Here is a 21,172-nt window from a genome sequence, read left to right on the forward strand (position 1 = left end):
CCCCCTGACCTCTTCTCTTGCTTGTCTGTCTCCGGTTTTCCTCCTCTTCCCTCCATCTCTCTCCACCCCCTCTCCTCTGTGCTTTCTCTCCGCAGGCTACAAATGGAAAACATCTGTTCCCTGGAGCTTTGCAAGAGGCCCTTTTATTATTTTTTTTGAGGCATCCTGGTCTAACCCTGCACCCAGAGCTGGTTCCAGTCTTCCTGCCAAAGCCGAGGCTCTCCCACCCCGGACAGGGGGATGGGCCCACTTTCCATGGGCTATTTCCACACCCCCTTTGCAGGGAGGGCCTTGCCCGAAGGCTGGCCCTGTGCTGATGAGCAGGGTACAGAGAGCCTGGGCCCACCCCCAAGGCCTCTTAGGGCTTCTCCAGGTGAGTGTGCTTCCTACAGAGACCCTCCCCCAGACTTCAGAGAGGTGAGCCACAGGGCAGGAGAGAAATAGGTTAGTCCCCCCAAAAGAATTCACCATGGCTAGCCTTGACCCTCAGTGGGGGCCATTTGGGTGACCCAAAGGAAATAAGCATCAGACACTCAGAGCATATGAATGCCCAGAAAAAGAAGGAAGGTGGGGAGAGGGCAAGGGAGGAAGGACAGTGAAGATCAAGGGGGCTAGAATGGAGAACGCCCAGGCCAACAAAGGGAATCCAAAGGTCTCCAGGGAGTTCTCAGGTTGGTCTGAGACCCTCCATCCCTGGGACCTAGAGGGCACAAGGCAGTCAGGGGCTGCATGGGCCTGTCCTGAGAGTGGCCTCGCTGACTCGGGAAGCTGGGAGGAGGGAAGAAAAAGCTGGAGCCAGGGAAGAGGAGGACATGGGAAGAAGGCACTGAATGAAGACAGGAGGGGGCAGGAAGGATGACAAAGAGTAGAGGAGCATGTAGGACCAAGGGTGAGCGCCAGCTTCTCCCTGGACTATGGCTTCATCATGAACACCCGCTTCAGCCACAGTGCTGGCCACCCCACCCCACCCCAGCCCCCCAAGTCTGCCCAGGAGACACCTGGGGTGGCCTCCAACTGCGGGCCAGGGCACCGGCACCAGACCACAGGAGTCTGGCATCGGGGAGATGAGACTCAGGCCAGCTTCCCCTAAACCTGGAGAAAGCCCAGAGCTGCCCATGAGCCCTTGGACCTCCAGGGCAGGGGCACTCTCCCTACATGCGTCTCCTGCTCTGGCCCACTGTCGGCTCCCAGAGCCGTGACCTGGGATCATGGGGGTCATGGGGGATGAAGGGGTAGTTCTTGCTTTTAGGGAAAGCACCTCTCTCAACACTCAGATCCTGGAGCATCTATGGGACTCTGTGCCTCTCCCACTCTCACACAGACCCGCTGCCCAAGAGGCAATGCCCTGCAGCCCGTCTCTCAAGTGGGTACCATTCATCAGCTTCTCGCACTGGACTGGAATTGGAAGGAGGCTTGAAGAAGGGAGGAGAGGAGGGCAAGAGTTGAGAGAGGAAGGCTACGACAGTCTCTTTGAATTCAACCAAAGAGTGAATTCACGATGGAACTTACTGCCATACAGATTGGGATGCAATTTATCTTGAACCAAACCAGGGGGATTAGCTCCTTCCAAAATGATGAAGGCATCTTTTTCCCTTCCTGCAAATTTGCTGCAGCTGGTGGAGTCATTAGGCAGGGTTTGGCGGGGGGATGCTGATTGTATTCTTAGCCTGGGTCAGGTGGGGGAGGCGCTTTAGGGAGATCATTGCCCTGGTGATCTGGTCCTGGCAGCCCTCCATTCAACAGGTGCTTGGTAGATGCTTGCTAGTGATGATGGCAGCCAGGGGAGGGGAGAGGGCTCAGGGGGTGCAAATTACCCTGGAATTCTCTCATGCTCAGAATGAAAGAACTAGGACACCTTCTCATGTTCCTTTCCTGGCCGTGGCGGTTGTGCACCAGTCACCAGTGTATTCTCCCCTTCTTCTAGCAGGATAGATCCCCTGACTTTTTTTTTTTTTTTTTTTTTGAGACAGGGTCTCACTCCCATTGCCCAGGCTGGCATGCAGTGGCACAGTCTCAGTTCACTGCAGCCTCGACTTCCTAGGCTCAAGTGATCCTCCCACCTCAGCCTCCAGAGTAGCTGGGACTACAGGCATGCACCACCATGCCCAGATAATTTTTTTGTATTTTTAGTAGAGATGGGGTTTTACCATGTTGCCTGGGTTGGTCTTGAACTCCTGGGCTCAAGTCGTCTGCCTGCCTCGGCCTCCCAAAGTGCTCGGATTACGGGCATGAGCCACCGCACCCGGCCTGATCCCCTGACTTTTAATGGGACACCCAGAATAATGACATCTGCCAGAGCCCTCTGCAATTAGGGGCAGTCAAATAACTAAGTTCTGGCCAATGGATCATGAGGGGAGGTGATGTGTGCCAATTCCAGGACATGTCCTTATAGGGAAGGGGGTGCCTTTCTTCCTTGTAAATCGTTTGCCTTGGAATGTGAATGTGGCAGAGAGCCACCCTGGACCACATGGACGACAGTGATACCCTAGGGAGAGAAGAGTCGCTGTCCCAGTCAAGGCTGTCATCTGTAAACTGTTACATGAGAAAGAAATAAGCACCCACCTTGTGCAAGACACTGCTATTTTGGATCTGCTACATGCACCCAAACTGGTCTCCTAATACTACACTGCCTGACCCTGATGCAGCGCCACATTCAAAGCATTCAGATGCTGTTCTCGGAGTTCTCTTCTGTGGAGTTAATATCTAAGACAATGACCAAAGAAGAAAGGCTCATGTGCAAATGACTGAAAGGCATGTGTTTCTCTTGACATTCCCATGTCTAATTACTGGCTTCAGGAGGGCCTTTAACCTTACTTGGAGTTATCAGCACATGCTAACATCCCTAGTATAAAGCAATATACAACCTGAGAACTGCAAGCAAGCTTGTGATGATGGTAGTAAACAAACAAGACAAATCAGGCCGGGCGCAGTGGCTCACGCCTGTAATCCCAGCACTTTGGTGGGCCACGGCGGGCAGATCACTGAGGTGAGGAGCTCGAAACCAGTGTGGCCAACTTGGTGAAACCCTGTCTGTACTAAAAATACAAAAAAAATTAGCCGGGCATGGTGGCACACACCTGTAGTCCCAGCTACTCAGGAGGCTGAGGTGGGAGAATCACTTGAACCTGGGAGGTGGAGGTTGCAGTGAGCTGAGATTGCACCACTGCACTCCAGCCTGGGCCACAGAGTGAGACTCTGCCTCAAAAAACCAACCAACCAACCAACCAACCAACCAACCAAACAAAAAACCCCACCAAAAACCGGCCCACCAAAAACCAAGGCAAATCATTCAAACAAAGGCCTGGGAGCTCTGGTACAGGCAACCCACAACTGCAGCATCTGATCACTGTGTTACGCTGCATTCCTTAAAGCTGGTGAAGCCCCCATCATGGGTGCGAATCTGTGGGGGCTGGGGCTCCATGCGGCCCCTTGGAAGTTGGAAGTCATTATTTTAGTCTTAGAAGTCATTAGAATCTTAGAAGACGACGGGAACCTTTGCCTAAGGCAAGGCCTTGTTTATTATTCCTCTGGATTTTTCAACATCCCTCTTCCTACTTAAGACCCAACAAGCTGACTGTGGAGCAAGTGCAGCCTCCGCCCACCCCCAGCATCTGAAGGGACCCTGAGATGCTAACTGGGACAGTTTCTGCATTGTTAAAGTGCTCCCATGTCTAGCCTTCCTGTGAATCCTATCCAATGTTTTTTGCAGATTCAGAACCTACAGTGGGGAGAGTTGGGGCGTACTGCATACTAATGTGTCCGTATGTGAGGAACATGCAGTGGGAAACCTTAGATTCTCAGCTAACAAGCATATTCGGACTCTGACTTACCAAATCCCCATGTCCCAGTAACAGATCATCAACTTTCGGTTTCTTCTCCAACTCCCCCCCTGGGGACAACAGCACACCCCCATGATGGAGAAGGAGCAGAGAGGAGGGTAATCAGAGAAAATGCAAGAGGTACTCCTGGGCCCAGAACTTCACGTGGGCAGCTCTAGGCCAAGGGGGTGTGTTGGCCTGGGGTACTTTAGGGGTCCATTTAGCCTACCCTCCTCCTCTGTCTTCTGCTGCCATTTTATTTCATTCAGGCACTTGTCATCTTTGGCTTTGGCTCTCTCTCTTTCCACTCTGATCTACCTCTCACACTACTGTCAGGGTAAATTTTCAAAACTCTTGGCAGCGAGTCCCTCCCGGGCATTCATAAGCCGGTGTTAGGACACTCGCTGTCCGTGCGGCCATGCTGCCTCTTCCTCCACCATGACTGCCATGGACGAGACGGAAGCCAAACACCTTTTGCTGAGCACTTGTAATGGCCACCCTGACTGTGTCACACATTGGCTCGTTTCAGATCAGGGCTAGCCAGCTGTGGGCTGCTTTCAGAACCCAGGTCTGTGGAACTCTGGAGCCAGGCTTCCTACAGCCTGCCTCCCCAACACTGGCTGGCCTTCAGACGCCTGGTGGCAATGGTATCACTTAGTTACCAAGAGGGACTGTCACCTGAATGGCAACCTCAAAGTTACCAGTCTTTCCTCCATCTTCAATGAATTCTACCCCCAGCCCTCTCTTTCTTGGGGCCTCCACACCTCCCCTGTCTGAGCTCTCCAGGGTTTGAAGCCTGTTTTTGAGACTGAGACAACTGTCCATCTGTGTGGCCTCTCAGGACCTCCAATCCTCTCACGTTTGGGCTTGCTGCCAGAGAAGCTCTCCCAGGCAGGAAGGCAGACACCATCTCCACTGGGCAGAGAAGGATACCCACAGCCAGAGGCGAGGACTCTGTAACCCGCGTGGGCCTAGCAAGGTGTCCCCACCTCCCCACACTCCCTTCTCCAGGACAGGGCTCTGAGAGCATGGGTGGCCTGCAGACAGGCTGTGTGTGTCACTGGGACCAGGGCACTCACCAGCCTGCAGCCAGATCTGTTCCAGCGTGGTCCACAGCTGCATGGGGCCCTGCTTCAGGACCGAAGAGGGCATAGTCAGCTCTGACATGGCCTCCTCCAGCCGGGAGGCGGCGATGGACGAAGCCCGCCGGGATCCTGCAGAGCAAGAGGGCACGAGCCGAGCAGTGGTCAGAGGTCCACACGTTGCAGGCCCCACGAGCAGTCATTGCCCAGCACCATGGGGAGACAGGGCACCCTGAATCAGGGTAGGGTGGTGCGGCTGGGCAGCCAGAAAGCAGCTCACAGACCCACTAGGGAGGGCCCACTATGTCCTCTCACCCACAGCTGGGGAGGGGAGCTCTTTGGAGGAAAATCAGGCAGAGATCCCACTAGGATCTATTCCTAGGAAAACAATAATGTCAGCAAAGATGCTCTTTACGTGAACACAACAGAAATAACCTCAGTGTCCAACAATAGGGATTGATTAAAAATAAGTGGGGGTATAATCATCCCAGACTCTGCGGTCATTAAAATAACAAAATACAAATACAGATATCAATGTAGAAAGATGTTCGCACTATATAGTTAGGTGAAAACAAGCAAGTTACAAAAGAATAGGACCACATTTTTATAAAAAAGAAATATGGGCATGGAAAAAAGTCTGAAAGGCCATTTATTAAGGTCTAAGTGGTGAAATTAGGAATGATTTTTCTTTTCTTCCCTTGGCTATTTTCACTTTCTATTTTCACAAGTGCATATTCTCATTTGTTTGTAGAAAGGTACCCATTCAAGGCTGTGCTGTGAAGGACTGGATAGCAGCTCAAGTCAGAACACTGCCCTCTGGAAAACCTCTCTCAGTGGCAGTTCTGGGTGACATGGGCTCCGGTTCAGGATATATAAGCTGTTGACATTTATAATTCCCATGCAGGTGAAATGTGAGCACTTTCTCTCTCTCTGTCACAGACGCAATAAAGGCTCCAATAAACTCAGGAGACCTCAGGGCAAACCACGGATGACTTCAGTTTATGAGACAAGTGTACCTGGAGTCCTAATAACTTTGTTCATGATTCTTCCTTCTTTAATTGCAAGGGAGCTAACATTCTCCCCTCCCTTAACCATTCCCTCCTGGGAGACAGAAGCTCTGCATACAGCCATACACCCCTGAGATGTGCCTCTAAAGTTGGGTGCTAGGTTTGGCTTCTGAAATCAACTCTGTCACTTGACAACAAAGGTGCAAGGCTTTGTCCACAGAAAGGCTCATGTCTACAGAAGTGAAAAAACTGAGCAATTCCACTAAATACAAGTCCACTCACACTTTCTTTCCCATGACTAATTCTTGTGTTTTTGATGAAGGTGTTCTGCTTTAAGCAGGTCCTCAGTTAAAAAATGTAAGTCTGCAGTTCCTGAACTCATTTGAATTTCACAAGCCATGGGTTTCAGGATGAGTTTTTCCAGAAAAGAGTCTGCTTTCAGCTTAGAATTGTAAAGAGCTCAGTCCATTCCTTTCTATTTGACTTGATCTGCCAAGGACATTACGTGGACTGTGGCCTCTGGCTTGAGCCTAAGGGGAAACGGTTTCTGTGCTCCACAGCCACCTTTTCAGCCAGGCTCCTCTTTCTTCACCCCCATGCAGGAGGCAGGGTTCCTCCCCTGCCCACTGCCCACTGCCCACTGTGGGACCAGCAGCCAGCCCCTACCCAGAGCCAAGATCAGCCCTAGAAGTTGCCCGAGCTGGCAAGGAGCCAGTGGTGGGCTTGGCCCGGCTGGGAGAGGGCCCGGCCCCTCCCCGTGTTGGTGCTCTCAAGCTGGGAGTGTGAGCTGTGGGTCCATGCACACAGCTGCCCAAGGAGCTCGTTCTTACCAGAGTCTGCATCATGGGCATCAGGCAAAGTCAGGTGCATGCCACTCTGCTTCTTCATGGTGAGGCCCTCACCGAAGCTGCCATCCTTTTCTAGGCCTCTGGAAGGCAAAAGAGGGCCAGGGTCCGGTAAGGTAGAGGGCTAGCATCACAGGGCCCAGTGAGGTAGAGGGCCAGCATCACAAGGACTGGCAGGGAGAATGGGACAGCCTCACTCCAGGCAGGCTCTGGGGCTGTGGGTTCAGGCCCAAAGACAGAGCTGAAGTCACCAACATCACTAGAGAGGCAGGAGGGATCAACGTGGGTCGCATACCACACAGGCTGAGACCTGGAAACTCTCCCACACTCCCTACTATCTTCTCTGAAGTGGGTAAGGCCAGAAGCTCCCCAGGCCAGGGGGAGCAACATCCAGCAGAGTGCCAGGCAGAGAGTGGGGACTGTGGACTGACTGCCAAGGAAAGCCTGGTCTTCATAGGGCACTAGAAGTGCTGCAACCCCCAAACCCCTATGGAAAAAGGGCCCGGATGTCACCCCCTGCCTCAGGCTTCCATTCCTTGGGCTGCCAGGGGGTCCCCAGAAGAGCCAGCGGAGGCCCCTGGGGTGGCAGATATCCAGGGGTAGCCCCTGGAGATCCCATCTTGTCCCCCAACCCTTGTCCCCAATTTCCCAGATCCCTGCTGCTATACTGCTGGTGGGGGGAGGGGTTCCTCTTTTCACAGAGTGGGGGCAGCGGGGAGCCAGGAAATAGCCTCCAGCTTAAGCCCACCGTGGCCATCCTGGGGCACAAGCAGCCCCAGCCAGCACATTCCCACTGCCGAGGAAGCCCACAACCTTTGACCCTGTTGACTGGGGAAACTTAGAGAATAGAAGCAGAAGGCACAGGAGAGGAGGAGGCAGGCCAAGCCTGGGCAAGAAGGTTTCTTTCCTTCAGAGAAGCACCAAGATGATGATCCCACAATGAATACCAGGGGTGTCCTTGCCATCGTAACTCAGGCTCACCCTGGCTTCAACTCGGGCCTGGGAATTTTAGTGGGCATCAGAGGAAACCATCTATAAAACCACAATGGCTCAGGGCTGGCTCCCTTCCTCTCCCACCCCTTCCCATTCCCAGGAGGCACAAAGTGTGGTGCAAAAAAGCCAGAGACAGGCCAGGCATGGAGGCTCATGCCCATAATCCCAGCACTTTGGGAGGCTGAGGCAGGAGGATCACCTGAGGGCAAGAGTTCAACAACAGCTTGGATAACAGAGTATGACCACATCTCTACAAAAAATGTTTAAATTAACCAGACATGGTGGTGGGTGCCTGCAGTCCCAGCTATTTGGGAGGCTGAGGCAGGAGGATTGCTTAAGCCCAGGGGATAGAGGCTGCAGTGAGCTGTGATCCTGCCACTGAACTCCAGCCTGGGCAACAGGGCAAGACCCTGTCTCAAAAAAACAAAAACAATACAAAACAAAAAAGCCAGAAACACTAGGCTGGAATCATGGGCCACCTTTCTCAGCTTTGTGACCCTTGGCAATGCTACTTGACCTTTCTAAGTCTTAGGTTTCTCATCTTGAAAATGGTCATGAGAATGTCCATCACACAAGGTGGTCGTGGGGAGTAAAAGAGACAACATGGGCAGATCCTGGTGCAGGGCTGGCATGGAGCAGGGCTGGGTGCAGCTTCCCATCCTACTCTTTCTCCCATCCCGTGAAGGGGCCTTTCCTAGGGCTCCACAAAGAGTCCATCTCCAGGACTACACTTGGTTCTAGACCAATGTACAGCATGGTCCCTACCTTGAAGAACCTTACAGCCCAGATGGGGAGAAGGGACCGTTCAAGTTGAGCAGTTAGCAAAAACCCACATGAGAGGGTTGAATGAAGCATTTTAGAGGCTGGGTGGTTGGTGGCTCCATGAAGGAGGGGCATCTGGACAGGGCCTGAGGGGCAATTAGAACATGAGACCAGCAGTGTGGGGCTGGCCCAGGCAGAGCAGAGGAAGGGGGTCAGGGAGTTCAGTGGAAGGTGCGGCTGATAGTGAAGGTCTGCTAGGCCAGACCTGCAGGCTGTGGTCTTAATCCTTGGCTACCCCAAACTAGATTCTACCCTCAGTGTAGGGCAGGGCTATCTGGACCAGGAGCCTGGATCCAATATCCTCCTGGCTTTCCCAGGAGACAGGGAGGATTCTTTTCTAAACTTGGGGCCACAGATCAGAAACCAGGGCTTATAAAATCTAGTTTGGGGCAGCCAAGGAGAGGTGCTTAGGGGCTTCCCGTTGTGACAAGCCCCAGCCCTGTAGTTCTGCTGCTCCAAGGGAGGCATAGGCCAGGTCTTCAATGCTGGGAGACAAGGCTGCAGCTCAGAGGGATCCCACCACGACTGACCACTTGGAGGAAGAGACAAGCAGCCATCCAGATAAGGATGCAGGAACAGAGCGGCCAGCTCTGGGGCAACCCCCTTGCAGGAGGGGAGCCGGGTTGTGCACCTGCTTGTGCGGCCACAGCCAGTGAGCAGGAAAACAAGGCCATCGGAATGCAGGTCCCTTCACCCAGAGTGTGGCCCTTGGCTTCATGCATCCAGCTGCCAGGTGGCTTCAAATTCTCATTCTGAAAAGTCCCTCAACCCCAGAGCCTCCTTCTGGCAGCTTCCACCCACTGGTCCTCCTCTGCCCTGGTCTCCCAGGCCTGAAAAGTGAGGGCTGACTTTGCCCAAGGTGTTTTACTCTGTCTGATTACCCTCCTCTGTAAATTTCACTGTTACAGATGTTCCTCTGGGGAGTCTGGAAGCCTTCTGGGCTCCTAAAGTCTCTGTGAAAACACAAATATACACCAGACTGGGGTCCCCTGAGGCCTCAGGGAGATGACACAGCCAGCTATCCCAAAGAAGGACAAGAGGATCAGGAAGAGGCAGGGCTCCTGACCTGAAGGAGGCCCACTTTCCCTTTGGGCCACATAGGCTAAGCCTAGGCATCCCATTGGGTTTGAGCAAAGACTTCCTGCAGATTCAGCCTGGACAAGAGTGCCCTGCTCTGGCCCATGAAAGACCCAGGTCCCAGGCCAGGGTCTCCAGCAGGAGACAGGAGGCATGAAGACTGTGGGTGACTAGGGAAGAAGGGGTGGCCCTTCAGGAGTCCACCTCCTCCTCCTCTTCTAGCCTCCAAATGGAATGAGGAAAGAAGTGACAGGCTCCATGCGCTGGAACTCAGGAGACCCAAGTTCAAGTCCCAGCACTACCACTTACCAGGCGAGTGATTCTGGTAAGCTATACATAAAGTCTCTGTGTCTGAGTTTCCTCACTGGGCTGGGAATAAAATCTGATAATGCATAAGCTATAAGCAGCTGAGGTGTAAGATAAAGGAACAAGCCCAGCACCCAGCTCCAGTGCTCAAGAATGATTTCTCTTCCTTCTTACCACTCTGAACCTCAATGTCCTACGTAGGGTCTCTATGTACTTCATAGAGGACTGTCAGGAGGTTCAAATTGGACTATGGATGTGAAAGCTCTGTGGGCAGGAAGTTCCACGCTCATTCAAAAGCCTCACTCTCCTCCCCATCTTGGCAGGCATGGTGGCCACCCAGCTGTGGATTGTTGCCCTGGCAACCACCCTCTGGCAACCCAAGAGACAATGACGGCCACTCACCCCAGCTGGGAGAAGCTGTACAGGGTCTGCCACAGCCTCAGCATTTGTCTGCAGGTCACGAGGGCTTCCTCTGGGCCTTTCAGCACCTGCTCCAGCTTCACCTTGGTGAACATCAGGCTGTGGGGAGGGAGAGTGGCCATCAGCACACCCCAGCGAGGGTCCACTTTCACCTGGGGATCCTGCCCCACCAGGGCGGCCCCACATGCTCACCTCCCTAACTCGCAGAAAGCAGAGTGCCATGAGGGCAGCAGCCTCTGCCATGCCCCTGGACCGCTTGCTTTCTCTGTGTGCCTCAGTTTCTCCCCATCTTTGCTGCCAAAGCATGAAGCACTCCATGAAGCATTGTCAGTGCCCACACTGCTGATGCCCCGTGTCCCCTGACCATGTGCCATCCTGCCCATCTCTGAAGCACTGTTCTGTGAGTCCCGGTCTTGCTCGGTTTGCTCTTCCTACTCACATCCTCCACTAAGCAACGCCCTGTGCCTACTGATCGTGGGACCAGGCTTACACTCACCTTCCCCACAGGGCCCAGCACGGGATCTTGGATAAGAGACCCATCCAGACAGTGACTTAGAATCTGTGAGTGAAGGTAGAGCAAGGAACTGGCAAGGAGGTCCCCTAAGGACAGAGCTCCACTTCCCACCTTGCCAGCCACAACAGTATAGGTGCCCAAGCAACACCTCCTAAGTGGAACTGCAAAGTTTGCTTCCTGACCCTGGAGATACACAAAGAAGGCGGTGTTATGCTTTATCAAAGGATTCTTCCTTGGATTTCCCAAAATAGCCAGCTCCCCTTATATAATCCATAGGATTAAAGTGACGTGAAATCCTTTTCAATCACCATTTAGGGACAGTTACTGTGCAATGAGAGCAAGCAACTTCAGAATTTCTTTCGACCTGAAAACCTAAAGTCCTCTGAGGTAAGACCAGTGTGGGGAGTGGCCCTTAGAGTGGTTGAGAAGAAGAGCTGGTTCCACCTGGAGGCAGGACCTCAGCGGGGATGGCTGGCTCCCTCCCTCTACCCTGGACACAGCAGGCACAGCCAGAATGCTTCTCACAGGCCAGTCATGACACTTGCTCATCAAGAGCTGGGGTGGAGCCCTGGAGGCCCTGCTGTGACTGGTGTTGGCCCTTCAGATGCTGGGGAGGTCTGGGGGTTCTAGAGGGGTCCAGGCAGTGGCTATACAGCAACCAGTATGGAAGTCCAGTCATATTTTCACCCTGGTACTGCCAGCAGTACCAACACACACCAGCTGCCTGGGCAGCCTGCGAAGAGTTTGAACCACCGAGGGCCAGACGGCAGCACCTCCCGGTTCTCACCAGTGGTGAGTAGTGAGGCCCCTTCTTCTCAATATCACTGATGAGCAAGACCACGGTACTGTCAGGGCCTGCACTTGATCACTGCCCGGAGGTTCTACCAGCCCACCTGAGGGCAGCACACAGGCCTGCTCCATCGGAGGGTCCCCACCCAGACTGCGAAGGCTGCAGGTGCCACCCGGTGAGGCCAGGCCTGCCCCTGGCAGTTGCCCCTCTGATCTTCTCTCTCAGCTGGGCCTCTGCCCTAAGACCTGGGTTCCCAGCTTCATGAAGCCCTCTGATGTCCTTACTCTCTGCCCATCTTTCCATACTTTGTCTCTTAGATTGCAACTTGGTAGAGAATGAAGAGGGCGGAATTTGCCCCAGGATTTTCAGAAGAGGGGATTTCTGGACAAGTATTTTTCTTCCTCACTGCATCCCCAAAATGCCTTTCCTGACCCTGCACACGGTTTGCCCCCCAGATACCACCTCTCCTCTTCATTTTCATCCATCCCAAGCCTGGCTTTAAATCCCACCTCTCCCAATTCTTAGGATGCCCTGCACCCATCTTGGAACATAACTAACGACCACCTGGCTTGCCTATCAGGTCCCAAGGGCAGAAACCGGGATCCCCCTAGCATGGACTGCACGGACCTGAGTGCACAGCTGGCAGGACACAGCCCTGAGTAGGAATGACCCCAGTGGGCAACTGCTGGGGACAACTGGTCTTGCCACTGTACTCTCCTTCCGCAGGTTTGCAAAGGATCCAACACTCCCTAAGTATCAGGGGCCTGTGCTTTCAGAATATGAAGAAGAAAACACAATGGCTGCCTTCGAGACAACAATTAGAGCGCTATAAATGACACATTGCCCAGAGAATCAAGGGCTGAATTTTTGGATCAGACTCAGTACAGGGGAAGAAACAGGAAAGGGGTCTTGCTGGAGCTGGTGTTTGGTGAAAAGCAGGGTGGAGTGGGACTTGGCTGGGAGTCAGGGAGAGAGAAGAGGCTCCGGTGTGGAGGGTGGGGCAGCTGGTTGAAGCAGCAGGTGTCAGTGAGGTGGGAAAGCCCCTCCCTCAGTCAGCCAAGTCCCCTGGGCTGGGCTGGTTCCTGGGGACAGCTCCCTGGGGACAGCTCCCTGGGCAGGCCAGCCCTGCTGCATTCCCCGGGCCCTCTGCAGGCATCACACTTCTCTCTGCCAGAGCCCCCTTCTCATTTTCTTCATCTTTGAGGGCCGGAATGGGTCTAGGGCAGACCCAACCACACCATGTGCCTGGCAAAGAAGTGGATGAAAACTGAGCTGGCATCACAGTAAGTTCTACCAAAGGCAGGCTGTACCTTTGCAGCTGCTGACATTCCATTAGCATGAGTGGCCCAGAGCGGATTTTCTCAACCCGACCACATCCTTTCTGGGCTGGGGCAAGTGCTCCACCAGTCACTCTGGTCTGATCTTTCACTCCAGGATCCTGGGAGGATCCAGATTTGCTCCTGAGATTTCCTTGGGCTGGCAGGTGAGCGCTGCCAGAGGGATTTTCTTCCACAAAGAACCCTGACCTGTGGTCCTCACCTTCTGTGCCTCTGTATGGCCTTCACAGCCTTCCCACTCTGGCTCTACCCTCCCTTCCTGCCATCCTCCCCATGACCTTGGGCGCTGGTACACTGATCACATGGGTATTAGCAGCTCCCTGAGCCTCGGAACAGGCTCCCGGACTCATCCGTGCTGTGCTTCTGCTGTAGCCTCTGCTGAGATCACCCTTTCCCCTCTGACATTCAGCCAGCAACTAACCAGATGTCGCCCTCTGGCTTTCTGTATCCCCATGGGGGCTGTGCACAACCCCCTCTAAGACAGCCTTCCTGATGTCAGGATGTGGTTATCTGTGCCTCTGCTGGCTTGCCTCTAGTTCACTGCAGAACTTTCTCCCACTTCCAACAGGGATCAGCAAACAACTCCACTCCCTCAGAAGGAGCAACTCAGCTGCTCTTCTGACTAAGGAGCACAGGCCCCCTCTCCATCCTGTCCACTGCAACGGGTAGCTGCTTCTCCTCACCCACCTATCAATGCTTAGCCCATTTCTTCAGGAAGCCTGGCGGAGCCCTGGCATGCCATCAGGACTGGTGGGTGACATTCTGGGGCCCTCAGAGCCAGGGGGGAATCGAAGCTGTGGCCACAGCCTCACCAGAACGCTGTGACTCCTGGGGGAAGCTGGGGGGAGGCTGCTGGCAGTCGGGGCTGGGGATAGAGTAGGCAAGCCTAGGCTCCCCTTCCCCTTGCTTACCTGTCTTATAAACCAACTGAGCCTAAAACACCACTTGAATAAAGGATTCTGAGACTAAAAAAACTATTTCAATCCCACGGCTCCAGCCCTCCTCCAAGATGTCCCTATGTTACCACGCTGTCCTTCTCTGAATGTCTGGCACTGTGTTCCATTAGCACTTAATTACTTTATATATATATATAGACACACACACACACACACACACACACACACACATACACACACACACACTTGGGGCTCAGGACACCCCACCCTAAAATATGACTGTTTGAGACCAGAATATGCCACCCCAAAATATACTTTGGCATATTTTATATTTTGAGTTGGTTATTCCGAGAAACTGCAGACACAGAGTAGCTCTGAAAAGCTGCCCTTTTATAAAAGAAATTTCCCTTTTTTTAAAGAGACAAGGTCTGGCTCTGCTGCCCAGGCAGAGTGCAGTGACGTGATCATAGCTCATTGCAGCCTCGATCTCCTGGGCTCAAGCAATCTTCCTGCCTCAGCCTCCTGAGTAGTTAGGACTAACAGGCATGGGCCACCACACCCAGCTAATTTTTTAATTTTTTGTTAGACGGGGTCTCACTATGTTGCCTAGGCTGGTCTCAAACTCCTGGGCTCAAATGATCCTCCTGCCTCAACCTCCCAAAGCATTGGGATTACAGGCATGAGCCACACTGCCTGGCCTAGAAACTTCCACCTCTCAGGGAAATCTACATTAGTAAAAGTATCTATAAAGAAGAGGGCTGTTCCTGACAACTTCTATCACCCGAGAGATTTTTATCTGCATAACAAGAGGACCTTTATTCATCATCTCCTCTCTGTCACCCTCCTATAACTTGTCTCTACCACCCGCAGGAACCCCAATCCCCTTTTCCTTTCTGTAGCTCCAGATGCTATTAAGCTTCAATCATCCCGTCTTTCTTCGAATCTCATACTTGGTGGGATTTCTGTGCATACGTATATAATTAAATACGTTTTTTTTCCCGTTAATCTGTCATTTCAATTTAATTTGTAGCCCAGTCAAAGCCCTCCTCCCTAGAAGGGTGGAGGGAAGCCATTTTCCCTTCCCCTACTATGTATATAATCTTTTTTTGCCACCTAGGCTTAAGAGTTTAATAGTAAACTCATAATAAGCTTTTTTTTTTTTTTTTTTTTGAGACGGAGTTTTGCTCTTGTTGCCTAGGCTGGAGTGGAATGGCGCAATCTTGGCTCACTGCAACCTCTGCCTCCTGGGTTCAAGCAATTCTCCTGCCTCAGCCTCCTGAGCAGCTGAGATTACAGGCATACGCCACCAGGCCCGGCTAATTTTTTGTATTTTAGTAGAGATGGAGTTTCTGCATGTTGGTCAGGCTGTTCTTGAACTTCTGACCTCAGGTGATCCACCCACCTTGGCCTCCCAAAGTGCTGGGATTACAGGCTTGAGCTACCGCGACTGGCGTATCAAGCATTTTTAATGTCAGACATTATAGAATCAGTGTGCAGCCAGCCCGGCCTATAGATGGTGAAACCACCGTTTATCTTGTCCTGTGCCTCATCGTGCGTCCCCACCTGGTCTGCAAGTGCCTGCAGGAAGGGCCCCGCTGCCCTCCCCAAGCGTCTGGCACAGTGCTGAGCACACAGTATCTGCCTAGTCCTGGAGCCTGTTACTTGATTCCCCATAGCTGCAGTGTGGGCTGGACTCCCACAGCTGACAAGCAGACCGCTGGCCAATTCCATTCCAAACTGTCCAGAAGCAAAGTCTTCCTCCCTGTGAAAGCAGGACCTGGGGAGGAACAGTGGGCTCCAGATGTGGAATCTTCTGGCTCCTCCTGACTGGGGTGGGGGTGGAGGGCCTCCATCCCAGGGGACAGTCACTGGGCAAGGCCAAAAAGTATCACTGAGGAGAGTCTCTGTGATCGAAACGCCTGAATACCGAAATCCAGCAGCTTTCAACATTTATGCCCTCCGACAAGAGCCATTCCAGAAGAGCAATGGTCACAGTACTGTCCTCGAGCCTCACACTGTGTCGTTACTCAAAGTGAATACACACTGGCCCAGGAATTAGAAACCCAAGCCAAAGTCCAAGCTCTGTGGTCACCCAGCTGGGCATGTCACAGGTCCCACACCTGTACAACAGGAGTAAAGTCACCTGTCCCACGAACTTCCACCAGGCTGAACTGTGACCTCTAAGTAGCAGCTGCTTTCAGCTCTCCAGCACACAGGGAAGGGACTCCTGCTTTGAAGCCGCAGGCCGGCCCGATCCCAAGAAGCACGTTTCTAGGCCAGGTGCCTCTGAAGGCTCCCAGAAAGCCCTGAGCTTCTTGGTCTGTTGAACTAGGCCCTTCACTCCTAGGACCTAAGACAGGCTTATGACAGGAAGACGATGGAAGGAGATGCATAAAGCTACAGGAACTGGGCTCTGGGCAAAGCATGCTCGCTGTGACCCCTCTTGCAAGCATTTTCCTGTTTAAGCTGTGGAAGCCCATGTGAAGTAAACACTGAGGTCTTTTAAGGCCGAACGCCCTTGCCACGCCATCGGCATCGAAGGATGATATGAAAGTGAGTGTTCTGTCTGAGAAAGGGAAGGAGCGTGGGTCAGTGTAAACACCCCATGCGCTTGGTCACACTGCTGGGGCTAGGGAAGGACGGCCGGGTCCTGAGATGTGCCCCATCCTTGGTACTCTCTGCAGCCCCATCCAGGCCACGTGGCACACAGGCCCTGGTCTGGGCGGGGAGCCCAGTGCAGACAGAAGCCCCCTCTTTATGTGCTTATGCCCTCGTCAGGATGCTGCCAGAGCCTTCAGTAGACCACACCGGCCACCCCACACCCAGGCTCGGTGTTCCCTCACCCATCATCCTAACCACCGGGACCTGCCAACTCCCATGTCATCTGCAAGCAAGATGCAGCACCCAGGGGCACAGAAAGGCACTCAGGTGACCTAACAGAGTCAGCCCCTGCTGAACCAGGGGACATCTCAGCCCACAGGGTCTGTATGTCTAGGGCAGCACTGATTCTGTGGAGGAAGTTAGAGACCAGTGAGGTTGGTGTCTCTGTTCCCCGTTAGAAAATGGCTATGCCACAGGCCACCGGCTTTGCCAATCTCCCCAAGCGCTCCAGCTCAGGCTGATGATGGAGGCTCCCAGGAGAATGTTGGCATCTGCCTCCTCTTCCTCCTTTTCTTCCTAGCCATGCCTCACCTGCACTCCTAGGGCAGGATCACACTGCTAATTATTTGTCAAAAGGATTAAGACTTGGACTTGTTCCCATGTGAGGCAAAGATAAACAATTTCTTCCCAATGCTATAAAGAGCTCTTAGGGTGAGACTCCTCAGAAATGAGTAAGTACGGCTTTTCCAAAAACTTAAAAAAAAATAGTTATCTTGTAGATAGGGGATATTTTTGTGGTGTCTCTGGCTAAGCCAAGCACAGTCCTGGGGTCAGAGGTCATCTCCATCCCCTTACCTGGGGGCACCAATCCTCACCCTCCCTGTGTCCCCTCCCTGGCTGCTCACCCCAGCACACCACTCTTGCTGGTGGGGGAAGTTGGCAGAGCAGAGCTGGCTGCAGGGAAACACACAGGCTGTGTGGGCAGCAAGCACGTCGGGTGCACATTTTTACTTTCGTATTCCTGAAAGCAGCTCCCTGTAGTTACTCAGCACCTGCAATGAATACTTGAACACAGTAACTACCATGTACATAAGGGAGCCACTTCCCTGTTGAGACAGGGCCTTCAGCATCAGATGATGTGGGTATACTTCCAGGCTCTGCTGCTTCCTAGAAGTGCCTTCACCTCTGATGGTGCCTATTCATTTGCAAGGCAGGACAGTCATGGTACTGCCCAGGAGGGTTGCTGGGAGGACTAAGGGGAAGAGAGCCTGTGCCTGGCGCATGTCACCCCTCAAGAGAGGTTAGCTGTCATTCTCAGTCATCTTTGCTGTTGTCAGACCTGTCTTCCTGCGAGATCCTTCCTTCATCTGGGGGAGAACTAGGTCTTTCTTATCTTTGTATCCTTGGTGCCTGCTCTCATATCACTCAACAAATTGCTGAAGAACGGAAGAGGAAAGTTGAGTCACAAGGGCTCACCAAGGCCTGGAACACTGTGGGTATTCCCAGGATTCAAGCAGCTCCAAGGAAGTGAAGCTGCAGGGTGTTCCTGAAACTCTCCATTCTTCCAGGTCCTACTGGTCCCATGTGTGCTCACTGGGCCCTGGGCAGCAATTCCGGATCCCTCTGGCTCCTGGCCATTCTGGGAACCCTCTGTGTGTCGGGGGGCGGGTGGGTAGGAAGTGGCAGCAGGTGTAGTGAATGCATAGAAAGGGGCATTATCTCTTAAAAGGACAGTAATTAGTAATTGCAGCTGATGGCTGTGCTGAGCTGTTTTAATGAAGAGTTCTATTTTTATAGAAAACACATAATTGAGTGAAAAAGCAGGCTATTCTCTGAGTCAGGCAGCCACGCCTCTGGAAAGTCTAATTCCTTGGCCAGGAGGCCAGAGCCTGCATAGTAAATGGTCCCCAGCCTGGGCTGCACCAAGTCGGACTCAGTGGTGAAAAGCAGGGTCCAAGTCTGATGACCAAAGTGTCCCTCCTTATAGCCATGTGACCTTGGGCAAGTCACAGAGCCTCAGCTTTTTTCTTTCTTTTTTTTTTTTTTTTGAGATGGAGTCTCGCTCTGACGCCCAAGCTGGAGTGCAGTGGCGTGATCTTGGCTCACTGCAACCTCCACCTCCTGGGTTCAAGCGATTCTCCTGCCTCAGCCTCCTGAGTAGCTGGGACAACAGGCATGCGCCACCACGCCTGGCTTATTTTTTTTAAATTTATTTTTAGTACAGATGGGGTTTCACTATGTTGGTCAGGCTGGTCTCAAACTCCTGATCTCAAATGATCCGCCCGCCTCGGCATCCCAAAGTGCTGGGATTACAGGCATGAGTGACCGCGCCCAGCCTAGAGTTTCAGTTTCTTATCTGTAAAATGAGAATGACAGTGTCTATTTACCCTGAGGATTGCTGCAGGACATCGTGCACATAAAAGGCCCAGCAGGGGCTGGCACTTCAGAAAGGGTTCAATACATGTTTGCCCAAACTTTCATTCTCAGTCCCCAATCCCCATTACGTGCAGGTGCTTACTTAGGTCCTCTGTGCCTCTGTTTCCTCATCTGTAAAAGGGGAATCATGAGTTTCTATCCCTCTTAGGGCGCTGAGAGGATTACAGAGCTAATGCAGCAAGGTGCCCACAGCAGTGCCTGGCTGGAGCCAGCACTGGGTGCATCATTGTTATTGTTATTGAAGCTCTTGGAGTTCAAGTATACCAGGGCGGTCCTGCCAATCAGCCGGCATGGGTTCTCGCCTCTGCTCCACCACTCATCAGCTATGTGATCTTGAGCTATCATCTAACTTTCACATTAGTTTCTTCATCTTCAAAACAGGGGTGCTGTAAAGACCAAAAAACAGAGCAACCAAACCAAAACAACCAAACTGGGTGAGGGGTGTGACAGTACTCTGGCTGTGATATCCCCAAATCCCCACATGGTTCTCTTCCTTCCAAAACACAAAACAGCTCCCTCCCATTGTCTAGCAGCTGGAGGGTCCACTGGAGTGTGTTTTGTGCTTAGTGGGGGTTTCCCTACCATGGGGGTAAGCAGGCAGAGGAGAGGCCAGTATCTGCTCCAAAGGTACTTCCAAACTCAAACAAGACATCCAACGCATTGGGAAACACAACAAGAACAGAATCTGGTACTCAATTGAGTGGTTCAGCTTTGAAGTACAGGGGCTCCGGGGACAAAGTGGACCTGAGGGGGTCCTCTGAAGATGGGCAGGAAGGGCAGACAAAGGCCTATAGTGGGAGAGAGGGGTCAGCCTGACAAGGTATGGATACCCTACCTGCACAGTAGGATGGGGCAGGGAGGGCCCCCTCTGAGCAGGAGCCAGCCTGCCCCTCACCCCCATTCAGGTGTGATCACCCAGACCCTGGCCAGGATGCGGGGGATATGCTGAGTGATCTAGGTTTCCCAGACACACGGTCTCTCACCCATGTTAAATCCAACACATGCTCAGGACTTTTTTAAAGAGACAGTTCTGTCACCCAAGCTGGAGTGTAATGGTGTGATCACAGCTCACTGCAGCCTGAACTTCCTAGGCTCAACCAATCCTCTCACCCCAGCCTCCCAAGTAGTTGGGACTACAGGTGTGTGCCACCACGCCTGGCTAATTTTTAAAATTTTTTGTACAGACGAGGTCTTGCTATGTTACTAGGGCTGTTCTCAAACTCCTAGCCTCGAGTGATCTTCCTGCCTTGGCCTCCCAAAGCCACTGTGCCCAGCCTAGAGGGTATGATTTTTAAAAGGACTCTAACAGGCCTTACCCTCCCTGAAAGGGGGAGGGCCACAGTCAGCCCCAGTTTTATTACCTTCCCAGAGACTAATCCCTAACACAGAAGGGACATTTTTTAGCAGCTCTTCTTAACCCTAAAACTAATTATTTTTCCTTCGGTCTGGAGGATTAGACTGACCCATGTCCTCTAATCTTATAAGGCTCATGATGATCCTCCACCTCTTAATGAATTCATTTAACGTGATCTCACTTTGAAGCTTTAAAAATCAACAGCCTGAAAGCTTTGGTTTCCTGAAGTTAGCGCCTTCTTACTTCAAAGACTGTCCCTGACCTGGTGAAGGGCCGCAGGGCTGCTCTGAGAGCAGCCTGCCCCTACCCTGCAGCTGGCCGCAGGGTTACATGGCATTCTTATCTGTTTCTGGGCTGACACAACTGGCCTCCGGGTCTCGGCTTCCCTCCCTGCAGCTACCTCCAGCTACCTTGAGAGGACTTCCCAAACACAAATTCCTGATCTTGAAAGACTTAAATGTAAACCACACAGTGCCTTTTCATTGCCATTCAGGGGTGGAAGAACTTCCCAAAAGAAGACGCTTAGGTCTTCTTACCTTAGGAACAAAGGCAGGTTCCCAGCCAGGGCTGAGACACAAAGAAGCAATTGCCTTGGTCTCTCTGCCCTGTGTCAGACCCCCAGGGACCTGAAGATCTCCCACTGCAGAGGAGAGGTCAGCTCTGCTTTGTGGACACGGGCCTTCTCCCAGGCGCAAAAAGGCTTTGTCTTGGGGCTGGGCCTCCCCTGCTACAGAGAACCATGTGCCCTGGGCCACAATTCCTGCCTCCAGCCCCTGCTGCAAGCAGAGAAAGCAACAAGTACCAGAAGGAAAGGGTTACCATCACCTTTGAAAACAAAACCTGAAAATACCTATGTTCCTTTCTCTTTCCTTTC

At 52.6% G+C, this 21,172-nt stretch overlaps 1 protein-coding gene across 13 annotated transcripts in view; it reads right to left on the minus strand.

The window, feature by feature from the left end:
- The window catches only part of TTC7A (tetratricopeptide repeat domain 7A), a 158,737-nt gene that overhangs the window by 18,761 nt on the left and 118,804 nt on the right, over positions 1-21,172 (minus strand). For 12 of the 13 annotated variants that reach the window (XM_016948483.4, XM_063789883.1, XM_009442429.5 and 9 more), the window contains 3 exons: positions 10,353-10,469; positions 6,738-6,835; positions 4,898-5,032 (listed from right to left, as the gene is read on the minus strand). In XM_016948483.4, coding sequence (XP_016803972.1) covers positions 4,898-5,032; positions 6,738-6,835; positions 10,353-10,469 — 350 coding nt within the window. The remainder of the gene's footprint in view (positions 1-4,897; positions 5,033-6,737; positions 6,836-10,352; positions 10,470-21,172) is intronic. The other variant, XM_016948482.4, reaches the window with a different exon arrangement.

Source organism: Pan troglodytes, chromosome 12 (assembly GCF_028858775.2).
Source record: "Pan troglodytes isolate AG18354 chromosome 12, NHGRI_mPanTro3-v2.0_pri, whole genome shotgun sequence".
NCBI lineage: Eukaryota > Metazoa > Chordata > Mammalia > Primates > Hominidae > Pan > Pan troglodytes.